At 42.8% G+C, this 12,407-nt stretch overlaps 1 protein-coding gene across 3 annotated transcripts in view; it reads right to left on the bottom strand.

Annotated features, from left to right (window-relative positions):
* Positions 1-714, bottom strand: part of PID1 (phosphotyrosine interaction domain containing 1) — a 66,673-nt gene extending 65,959 nt beyond the window's left edge. For 2 of the 3 annotated variants that reach the window (XM_044289536.1, XM_044289538.1), the window contains exon 1: positions 585-714. In XM_044289536.1, coding sequence (XP_044145471.1) covers positions 585-614 — 30 coding nt within the window. In that variant the 5' untranslated portion in view covers positions 615-714. The remainder of the gene's footprint in view (positions 1-584) is intronic. The other variant, XM_044289537.1, reaches the window with a different exon arrangement.
* Between the last annotated feature and the right edge of the window lie 11,693 nt (positions 715-12,407).

Raw genomic sequence — 12,407 nt, 5'->3', positions numbered from 1 at the left:
TGATACTCCTACTGCCCATCTTTCATCTACTACCCAGCACCTCTAGTGCATTCTTCCATCCATGTCTATACCTTTTGCCATTCATCTCTATGCCCATCACCACTAGTGCCATCTTCCATCCATCTCTATGCCCACCACTAGTGCCATCTCCCATCCATATCCAGCACCTTTAGTGCCTTCTCCCATCAAGCTCCATGCCCAGCACCTCTAGTGCCATCTCCCATCTATATCCAGCACCTTTAGTGCCTTCTCCCAAAAATCTCCATGCCCAGCACCTCTAGTGCCCATCGCCCATCCATGCCCATCACCTCTAGTGCCCATCTTCCATCCATCTCCATGCCCAGCACCTCTAGTGCCCATCTTCCATACATCTCCATGCCCAGTAGACAGCAAACCCCTTGTCCTGGTGCTCCTCAGCTTTGCATTCACGCTGTGGTTGCTCTGGTCCTCCTCTGCCCCGCAGTCTCAGCAGCCCCGGATCACTCTCAGCTGCCCCTCCGCCCTGGGCCCCTCAGTAATTGCGCCACCTCAGGCACAGTGACCGTGTGCCGGGCACTCTGTAGTCCCTGCGGGCCCTGGCTCACCTGCAGTCTCTCGCTCGCCGGCTGCCACATGTCCCCTCTCTTCCAGACACAAGCTCCTCTGACCGTCTACGAAGTCGAACTGCGTACCCCAAGGCCGGAGCTCCCCACAATGCTGCACTCCTCCCCGTTATCTGAGGAAACTCCTCCCATTGCCCCACCCCGTTATCCCTATAAACCACGCCCTTTCTTCTGTTACCTCTCCAAGTCACGCCCAGCTGCGCACGCGTCATCATCATAATCCCCGCCCTCTTCTCGATTTACCCACCTTATATTATCTTCATGACCGTAGCTGTCACCAAGTGGGCGGAGTAATTTACCCCGTCCACGCCCCCCGGATGAGATAGGTGTGGCTGGTATGAACATGCCCCGCTCTCGTAACCTTGGCAACGCTATTAACTAGTTTCGTGCCGACGGGAGATTTACTATGTGGGCGTCCGTGATATCGTGATGCCAGTAGCGCAGAGCTGTGTATGGAGGCGTTCCTAGTGGGAGCCAATCGAGTCACTGCTTTCATTTTTCCAACCCAGTGCAGAAATGAGAGCTGAAATCTGATTGATTACTACCATAAATACCCCAAATGGTTCCTGTCTCCTCCTCTTTCTACAGCCCTTATGGTGTTCTATCTAACTGACTTTTTTAACCCCTTCTACCCCGGGCCAGTTTTCGCCCTCCTGCCAAGGCCATTTTTTTGCAAATCTGACATCTGTCACTTTATGTGGTAATAACTTTGGAACACTTTTACTTGTCCAAGCCATTCTGAGATTGTTTTCTTGTGACTCATTGAACTTCATGATAGTCATAAAGTTGAGTCAATATACTTCCCCTTTATTTATGTAAAAATCGCAAATTTATAAAAAATTTCGAAAATTTCACAATTTTCAAGATTTTAATTTCTCTGCTTTTAAAAATGAAAATGATACCTCATAAAATATTTATTATTTAAAGGGTTTTTGTCACCTAAAAAATGGGTATTAAGCTGGCTGACAGTAGAGATGTGCTAATGTCAGCTGAATATAACTATATTAGCGCCATCTCACTGCCTGGGAGCGCGGGCGGAGGGGGGCGTTGCACCTGCTCCTAGAGGCTCCGTTTGCCCACCTCTTTTCACGCCCTTCTTCTCTTGATTGCCCGCCGTCCGTGTCTACTAAGAAAATCTCGCACCTGCGCCGTTCCATATTCGGCGCAGGCGCAGTAAGCTGCTGGCTTCCTCACTGCGCCTGCGCTGAATACGTCACAGTGAGGAAGCCGGCTGCCGGAGAATGTCCTTCTCTTACTGAACGGGACGGCGCAGGCGCCAGATTTTCTTAGTAGACACGGCCGGCGGGAGGAGAGCAGCGCTGCCTGGCCCTTTCAATCAAGAGAAGAAGGGCGTGAAAAGAGGTCGGCAAACAGAGCCTCTAGGAGCAGGTGCAACACTAATTAGCATATTATAAAAGTTAGTTTTTCTCAATAAAGGCTTCAGGCAGTGAGATGGCGCTAAGGCTACTTTCACACTGGCGTTTTGGCTTTCCGTTTGGGGGCTCTCACAAGTGGTCCAAAACGGATCAGTTTTGCCCTAATGCATTCTGAATGGAAAAGGATCCGCTCAGAACGCATCAGTTTGCTTGCAGCGTTTTGGTGTCCGTCTGACGAAACTGAGCCAAACGGATCCGTCCTGACTTACAATATAAGTCAATGGGGACGGATCCGTTTTCACTGACACAATCTGGCACAATAGAAAACTGATCCGTCCTCCATTGACTTTTAATGGTGTTCAAGAGGGATCCATCTTGGCTGTGTTAAAGATAATACAAACGGATCCATTCTGAACGGATGCAGGATTTTGTATTATCTAAACGGATCCGTCTGTGCAGATCCATGACGGATTCGCACCCAAAGCGAGTGTGAAAGTAGCCTAATATAGTTATGTTCAGCTGACATTAGCTCATCGCTAATGTCAGCCAGCTTAATACCCATTTTTCAGGTGACAGAAACCCTTTAACATTCCCCATATGTCTACTTTACGTTGGCATCATTTTGTAAATGTCTTTTTATTTTATTTTTAAGACGTTAGAATGCTTAGAATTTTAGAAGCAATTCTTAAAATTTTTTAGAACATTTCAAAAACCCACTTTTTAAGGACCAGTTCGGGTCTGAAGTCACTTTGTGGGGCTTACACAGTGGAAACACCCCATAAATTAACCCATTGCAGAAACTACACCCCTCACGTTACTCAAAACTGATTTTACAAACTTTGTTTACCCTTTAGGTGTTCCACAAGAATTATAGGAAAATGAATACATTTTAAAATTTCACTTTTTGGGCAAATTTTCAATTTTAATCCATTTTTTTATTTAACACAAAACTCAATATTTATTACACTGATTATGCAGTTTACAGAAACACCCCGCATGTGGTGGTAAACTGATGTAAGGGCACACGGCAGGGTGCAGAAGAGAAGGAGCGCCAGATGGTTTTTGGAAGACAGAATTTGCTGGTTTTCAGACACCATGTCCAATTTGAAGACCCCCTGATACACCCTTACAGTAGAAACTCCCAAAAGTGACCTGATTTTGGAAACTACGGGATAAGGTGACAGTTTTGTAGATACTATTTTTTTTTTTTTTAATCGCTCTATATCATTTTTTTTTGTGAGGAAAGGTAACCAAAAAATTGCTGTTTTGGCACCGTTTGACAGGGTAGATCATGTGCTATTTTTATAGAGCAGGTTGTTACAGACGCAATGATATCAAATATGTGTACTATCATTGTTTGTTTCAGTTTTACATAATAAAGCATTTTTGTAAAAAAAAATTATGTTTTTGTGTCTCCATTTTCTGAACGCCATATTTTTTTTATTTTTCCGGCGATCGTTGCAGGGGATTGTTTTTAGCAGGAAGAGTTGATGTTTTTATTGGTACCATTTTGGACCAGAAAATTGGTTGTTTTGGCACAGTTTTTATTTATTTATTTTTACAGTGTTCCCCTGAGGGGTTAGGTCATGTGATATTTTTTAGAGCAGGTTGTTACGGACGTGACAATACCTAATATGTCTTCTTAATCGCAGTGAGACCTCAGCACACGTCTAATTAAATGGCTTTTGTGGGTGCTCGTCTCCTGATAGCCTCCTTCCACCCACGGAGTGAAATAATAGCTTTCAAATAAGTTTTTCAGAGACAGCACACCAATGTAGCTTTATATTCAACCTTTATTTACCAGTGGTATATTCTCAATATATTCTTATGACATTTATTGCTATGTGCAACGTTTCGGGCCCATTTGGTGCCCTTTCTCAAGCTCTAAGGCCCCTTTCACACGGGCGAGTTTTCCGTGCGGGTGCGATGTGTGCGGCGAACGTATAGCACCCGCACTGAATCCTGACCCATTCATTTCTATGGGGCTGTGCACATGAGCGGTGATTTTCACGCATCACTTGTGCGTTGAGTGAAAATCGCAGCATGCTCTATATTGTCCGATTTTCACGTGACGCAGGCCCCATATAAGTGAATGGGAAGCGTGAAAATCGCATAGCATCCGCAAGCAAGTGCGGATGCTATGCGATTTTCACGCATGGTTGCTAGGTGACAGTCTATTCACTGTATTATTTTCCCTTATAACATGGTTATAAGGGAAAATAATAGCATTCTGAATACAGAATGCATAGTATAATAGTGCTGGAAGGGCTAAAAAAAAAAAAAAAAAAAAAAGTTAACTCACCTTCTCCTCTTGATCGCGTAGTTCCCGGTCTCTTTACTTCTTGAACGAGCTGTGGGCTAAAGGACCTGTGGTGACGTCAGATCACATGCTCCATCACCACGGTGATGGACCATGTGATTGGAGCATGTGATCTGACATCACCACAGGTCCTTTAGCCCACAGCTCATTCAAGAAGTAAAGAGACCGGGAACTACGCGATCAAGAGGAGAAGGTGAGTTAACTTTTTTATTTTTTTTTAACCCCTCCAGCACTATTATACTAAGCATTCTGTATTCAGAATGCTATTATTTTCCCTTATAACCATGTTATAAGGGAAAATAATACAATCTTCAGAACATCAATCCCAAGCCCGAACTTCTGTGAAGAAGTTCAGGTTTGGGTACCAAACATGCGCGATTTTTCTCACGCGAGTGCAAAACGCATGACAATGTTTTGCACTCGCGCGGAAAAATCTTGCATTTTCCCGCAACGCACCCGCCTCTTATCCGGGCAAAAAAACTGACGCCCGTGTGAAAGAGGCCTAAATGCAAAGATAAACACAGAACAGTACAATTTTAAAACAGGGAAATTCATATACACATCAGTGGAATTTCATATACATATCGATTCACATGAAATATTTCATATTATTACTTCTTGACAGGTAAAAAGTTCCTCCATGTATCAACTGTTATTTCAATAAATAATTCATATCATCCAAGTACTGATTTCATATCAATTAAATACATAATACATGATTTGGTAGTAGACACCGCTGTGGATAATGGTTCCTCTATGGATCAACAGATGCATGAGGCCCTGGCGTCAGTGAATTCTATATTTGAAAAAGAGAGCGGTGTACTAGCATCAAAAGTGGCATGTTTGGGATGTCAATGAGGAGGCATGTTAAAAGCATATCGCTTCGACACATGATTCTACATTGATTAAGACACATGATTTGATGGTGGGCATCTGTCTCTATGGTTAAATATACATATGAGACACCAGCGTCAATCAATTCATTGAAAAGGGGGAGTGGTTATGCACCAGCATCAAAAGTGGCATGTTTAAAGTACAATTCATGAGAAATAACAGTTAAGACATGATTTAAGGAGAACATGATTAAGACATAATTTCAAGGAAGCATGATTAAAACAGAGAGTCCGAGGAGCCTAGTTAGGGTAGAGAGATCAATATAAACACTGTAATGGCAGGTTCAATACATAATTGTGGTGCAGCACAGGTTATCTGTCAAGGAGTAATAATATGAAATATTTCATGTGAATCGATATGTATATGAAATTCCACTGATGTGTATATGAATTTCCCTGTTTTTAATTTTACTGTTCTGTGTTTGTCTTTGCATTTAGAGCTTGACAAAGGGCACCAAATGGGCCCGAAACGTTGCACATAGCAATAAATGTCATAAGAATAGATTGAGAATATACCACTGGTAAATAAAGGTTGAATATAAAGCTACATTGGTGTGCTGTCTCTGAAAACTTATTTGAAAAATACCTAATATGTCTACTTTATTTATTTCACTTTAATACAATAATAGCATTTTTTAAACAAAAAAAATAATAAGATGTTTTAGTGTCTCCATAGTCTGAAAGCTATAGTTTTTTTTATTTTTTGACAGATTATCTTAGGTAGGGTCTTATTTTTTGCAGAATGGGGTGACGGTTTAATAAGTACTATTTTGGGGGGCATACGCCTTTTTGATCGCTTGGTGTTGCACTTTATGTGATGTTAGGTGACAAAAAATGGCTTTTTTGGCACTATATATATTTTTTTTTAACGGTATTCACCTGAGGGGTTAGGTCATGTGATATTTTTATAGAGATGGTTGTTACGGACACAGCAATACCTGATAGGTCTACTTTTTTTTTCTTTTACTTTAATACAATAATAGCATTTTTGAAACAATAAAAATAATGTTTTAGTGTCTCCATAGTATGGGAGCTATATTATTTTTTGACCAATTGTCTTAGGTAGGATCTCATTTTTTGTGGGATGAGGTTTTATTGGTACCATTTTGGGGGGCATACACCTTTTTGATCGCTTGGTGTTGCACTTTTTGCAATGTAAGGTAACAAAAATGGCTTTTTTGACACAGTTTTTATATTAATTTTTTTATGATGTTTATCAGACGGGGTGGATCATGATATATTTATAGAGCCTGTCATTTGTGTTTTTTCCTTTTTTGTTTTTAAACTTTATTTCTGTCCTACTCTGGGACTTCAACTTTTGAGGGTCTTATCTGTATTGTAATGAATTGCCTGTTAATGTATTACACTGAGTAATACACTAACAGGTTGCATAGGAAACCCAGCCCGGGGCTTGATCTTCTTGGCCCCCTCTGCACGGCATCGGGCTGCCTTGTTACCCATCAGGTCCCCGCCACAGCAGCGCGGGGACCTGATGGGCTCCATCACCCGCCACAAACCCCTTCTATGCAGCGGTCAGGTGCCCGTCCAATCCCCATGACGTAATAGTACGTCCAAATGCGGGAAGCCACTTGCCGCCATGACGTACTATTACGTCATGTGTTGGAAAGGGGTTAACTGATTGTATAATGTTCACCCTGCATATCTTGTGCCAATAAGGTGCGACTTCACCAGCATAGTTTGAGATTCTGCCAGTGTACTGAAGCATGTTTTCTCATAGTGAGACATTCAAACATGGATTAGAAATTAAAATGTCCTTGATTAAGTAACCACCATGTTGTAAGCAAGTCCAAACTGACAGAAAACAAGGACAACACATGTAGACTGGGCCAATACAAGTAGACAGGGCCAACACATGTAGAAGGAGAAAACACATGTACACAGAGCCAACTCATGTAGACGGGGCCAACACATGTAGGCGGGGCCAACACAAGTAGACGGGGCCAACACATGTAGACTGAGCCAACACAAATAGATAGGACCAACACATGTAGACGGGGCCAACACAAGTAGATGGGACCAACACATGTAGACGGAGCCAATACAAATAGACAGGACCAAAACATGTAGACGGGGCCAACACAAGTAGATGGGACCAACACAAGTAAAGGGGGCCAACACAAGTAGACGGGTCCAACACATGTAGACGGAGCCAACACAAATAGACAGGACCAACACATGTAAACGGAGCCAACACAAATAGTATGTAGACCTGCTAACACATGTAGATAGTGCCAACACATGTAGGTGGGTCCAACACAAATAGACGGGTCCGACACAAATAGACAGGGCCAACACATGTAGACCCAGATCGGATCTCCCTGGCCGAGACCAAGTTGCATGGCTTACGGCAGGGAGCGCGTTCTGCGGAGACCTATTGCTCTGAATTTAGGAGATGGGCTACGGATACGGAGTGGAATGATCCTGCTCTCCGTAGTCAATTCTGTCAAGGGCTATCCGAGAGCCTGATGGACACATTGGCGTTTCACGAATATCCCGAGTCATTTTAGGCGGCTATGTCCCTTGCTGTGCGTATTGATAGACGCTTGAGGGAGAGATCTAAGTTTCCTCACATATAAGGTGGCGGCCTCTTCAGACACTTTGGGTAAAGAGACACTTGATTCACATGTCTGGTGATGAGCCAATGCAGCTGGATCTGGTAATAAGAACTTTGGACTTAAGATGAGACTGCTTTTTCTAGGGAAAAGGGGGACATTTTGTTAACGTATGTCCTTATGTTAAACATCAAGCTGAAAAAGAAAAAAAAATGTGTTTAGTCCTCATCTCACTCTTGGTGGTGTGGGTGGGGAATCCGAGAAATTACTTTTGTCTTTTGCTGGTAGTACCTGATTTCTCCTGCCTGCCAAGGTGGCGCTGAACTCCAAAACTGTTGAAGTATTTATTGACAGTGGGGCAGGGGTTAACCTAGTTGATGGTCAGTTCGTTCGTATGCATGGGTCGACAACGAGTGCATTGGATAAAAATATTTCAGTAATTGCAATTGATTCCCCTCCTCTCACACAAAAATGTTTATCGCAAATGGTGCAGGACATTCGTTCAATGGTGGGTGATTTTCATCAAGAATCTATTTTGTGTTTTGTGTTGAAGGGTCTGCCTGCTCCCTGGGTGTTAGGTTTACCATGGTTAAGCAAACATAATCCGACCATCGATTGGCAAGCGAGACAGATTCTTGATTGGAGTGATTATTGCTTTCTGTTGTAACCACTAAAGTTATACCTTTATTTAGTTCAGATTTTTCCAATGTATTCTCTGAAAGTGGAGACCAGGATCTACCTCCACATCGGGAGTATGATTGCCCCGTCAACCTTATAGTAGCCATGCGAGAATATATCACCGAGAGTTTGGCTAAAGGTCATATTAGACCATCCAAATCCACAGTGGATGCAGGGTTCTTCTTTGTTAAGAAAAAGGACGGAACTCTTACGCCATGTTTGGACTTCCGTGAGCTCAATCGCATTACTGTCATTGATCCTTATCCTCTTCCTTTGATTCCGGATTTGTTCAATCAGATTGTCGTTGCCAAGGTGTGCCAAGTTGGATTTGAGGGGGGCATATAATTTGGTAAGAATCAAGGAGGGGGACGAATGGAAGACGGCCTTTAATACCCCTGAAGGTCATTTTGAGAATTTGATCAGGCCTTTTGGATTGACTAATGCTCGTGCGGTTTTTCAACATTTCATTAATGACATCTTTCATCATCTGATGGACAGGTTTGTTGTGCTGTATCTGGATGATATACTAATTTATTCTCCAGACATGGAAACTCATCAGGATCACGTAAGACAAGTGTTACAGATCCTAAGAGAGAATAAATTGTATGCTAAGATGCAGAAGTGTATATTTGCAGTTCCGGAAGTGAAATTCCTGTGTTACCTACTCTCATCTTCAGGTTTTCGTATTGGATCCGGAAAAAGTCTATGCTGTGTTGGACTGGGATCAACCTGAATATCTGAAAGCGCTCATGCGATTTTTGGGGTTTGCCAACTACTACCTTAAATTTATCTTGAATTCATCGACTGTTGTTAAACCATTAACACATACAGGGAGTGCAGAATTATTAGGCAAGTTGTATTTTTTAGGATTCATTTTATTATTGAACAACAACCATGTTCTCAATGAACCCAAAAAACTCATTAATATCAAAGCTGAATATTTTTGGAAGTAGTTTTTAGTTTGTTTTTAGTTTTAGCTATTTTAGGGGGATATCTGTGTGTGCAGGTGACTATTACTGTGCATAATTATTAGGCAACTTAACAAAAAACAAATATATACCCATTTCAATTATTTATTTTTACCAGTGAAACCAATATAACATCTCAACATTCACAAATATACATTTCTGACATTCAAAAACAAAACAAAAACAAATCAGTGACCAATATAGCCACCTTTCTTTGCAAGGACACTCAAAAGCCTGCCATCCATGGATTCTGTCAGTGTTTTGATCTGTTCACCATCAACATTGCGTGCAGCAGCAACCACAGCCTCCCAGACACTGTTCAGAGAGGTGTACTGTTTTCCCTCCTTGTAAATCTCACATTTGATGATGGACCACAGGTTCTCAATGGGGTTCAGATCAGGTGAACAAGGAGGCCATGTCATTAGTTTTTCTTCTTTTATACCCTTTCTTGCCAGCCACGCTGTGGAGTACTTGGACACGTGTGATGGAGCATTGTCCTGCATGAAAATCATGTTTTTCTTGAAGGATGCAGACTTCTTCCTGTACCACTGCTTGAAGAAGGTGTCTTCCAGAAACTGGCAGTAGGACTGGGAGTTGAGCTTGACTCCATCCTCAACCCGAAAAGGCCCCACAAGCTCATCTTTGATGATACCAGCCCAAACCAGTACTCCACCTCCACCTTGCTGGCGTCTGAGTCGGACTGGAGCTCTCTGCCCTTTACCAATCCAGCCACGGGCCCAGCCATCTGGCCCATCAAGACTCACTCTCATTTCATCAGTCCATAAAACCTTAGAAAAATCAGTCTTGAGATATTTCTTGGCCCAGTCTTGACGTTTCAGCTTGTGTGTCTTGTTCAGTGGTGGTCGTCTTTCAGCCTTTCTTACATTGGCCATGTCTCTGAGTATTGCACACCTTGTGCTTTTGGGCACTCCAGTGATGTTGCAGCTCTGAAATATGGCCAAACTGGTGGCAAGTGGCATCTTGGCAGCTGCACGCTTGACTTTTCTCAGTTCATGGGCAGTTATTTTGCGCCTTAGTTTTTCCACACGCTTCTTGCGACCCTGTTGACTATTTTGAATGAAACGCTTGATTGTTCGATGATCACGCTTCAGAAGCTTTGCAATTTTAAGAGTGCTGCATCCCTCTGCAAGATATCTCACTATTTTTGACTTTTCTGAGCCTGTCAAGTCCTTCTTTTGACCCATTTTGCCAAAGGAAAGATAGTTGCCTAATAATTATGCACACCTGATATAGGGTGTTGATGTCATTAGACCACACCCCTTCTCATTACAGAGATGCACATCACCTAATATGCTTAATTGGTAGTAGGCTTTCGAGCCTATACAGCTTGAAGTAAGACAACATGCATAAAGAGGATGATGTGGTCAAAATACTCATTTGCCTAATAATTCTGCACTCCCTGTATGACTAAGAATGGTGCGGATTTCTCAGTCTGGTCTGATAAGGCATTACATGCCTTTTCAGAAGTGAAGAAATGTTTTGCTTCTGCTCCTTTACTGGTGTAACCTGATGTGTTACAGTCATTCATTGTGGAAGTTGTCGCAAGGTCCTTCACCTAGTAAATGGCGCCCATGTGCATTCTTCTGTAAGAAACTCTCGGCTGCTGAAATAAATTATGATGTAGGCAATAGAGAATTGCTGGCCATTAGGTTGGCTTTTGAGGAATAGTGGCATTGCTTGGAAGGAGCGATGCATCCTATTACAGTAATTACTGATCACAAAAATCTGGCTTACCTGGAGTCGGCTAAACTTCTGAATTACGACACAAGGTATTCGAGGAACATCACTGTACTGATCTTATAGGACACCCTGGGAGCAGATCGACGATCGATCTCCTCTCTCGTAGATTCTGGTGGCCGGGGTTGCGTAAATGTGTGGAGGGCTATGTGTCAGCCTGTAGTACTTGTGCACGTGCTAAGGTGACACATACCGGTACTTGGCCTTTAGGATCTCTACTTCGGTTGTCCATCCCGTCCAGACCTTGGACTCATTTGTCCATGGACTTTATCACAGATTTGCCGAATTCCTTAAGGAACACCTGTGATTCTGGTGGTTGTTGTTCGCTTCAGTAAAATGTCGCACTTTATAGCATTACCAGGGCTACCTAATGTTAAAACTCTCGCACAAGTGTTTGTTGACAACATCCTGAAGCTACATGGTATTCCCTCTGATGTGATGTCTGATAGGGGGACTCTGTTTCCAGATTCTGGAAGGCGTTCTGTTCTCTCTTGGGGGTACAATTGTCCTTCTCTTCGGCCTTTCACCCTCAGTCGAACGGACAGATTGAGCGCACTAACCAGAATCTGGAGACTTATCTGAGATGTTTTGTCTCAGAGAATCAGGAGGAGTGGTCTTCTTTTTTGTCTTTGGCCGAGTTTGCCATAAATAACCGTGGGCAGGGATCCACTGATAAATTGCAGTTTTTTGGGGCATATGGGTTCCATCCGCAGTTTGGCACATTTTCATGTACTGAGACTTCGGGTATACGATTTTCCTCTTCATTATCATCTATTTGGTGGAAAATTCAAAATAATCTAAAAAAAATGGACAAGAATTATAACCGTATGGCTGACAAGAGACATATGAGTGGTCCGGACCTGAGAGTGGGTGATTCTGTGTGGCTGTCCACAAGAAACATTAAGTTGAAAATACCTTCTTGGAAGTTGGGTCCAAGATTTGTTGGTCCATATAAGATCTCTGCTATTATTAACCTGGTAGCCTTTCGTCTTGAACTTCCACAGCCTTTAAAGATTCATAATGTTTTCCACAAATCATTACTAAAGAGATATGTCGAACCTGCTGAACTGTCCTCCCTGCCACCCCCTCCTGTCATGGTGGACGGTAATCTCGAATTTCAGAACGCAAGGATAGTGGACTCCCGAATTCTCTGTAGATCCCTCCAGTATCTCGCTCACTGGAAGGGTTATGGTCCAGAGGAGAGAATGTGGGTTCCAGCAGCCGACGTTAATGCCAGTC

This window comes from Bufo gargarizans, chromosome 4, assembly GCF_014858855.1.
Source record: "Bufo gargarizans isolate SCDJY-AF-19 chromosome 4, ASM1485885v1, whole genome shotgun sequence".
NCBI lineage: Eukaryota > Metazoa > Chordata > Amphibia > Anura > Bufonidae > Bufo > Bufo gargarizans.
Note: the sequence above shows the minus strand (reverse complement) of the source record. Positions and strands in the feature narration are given on the sequence as shown.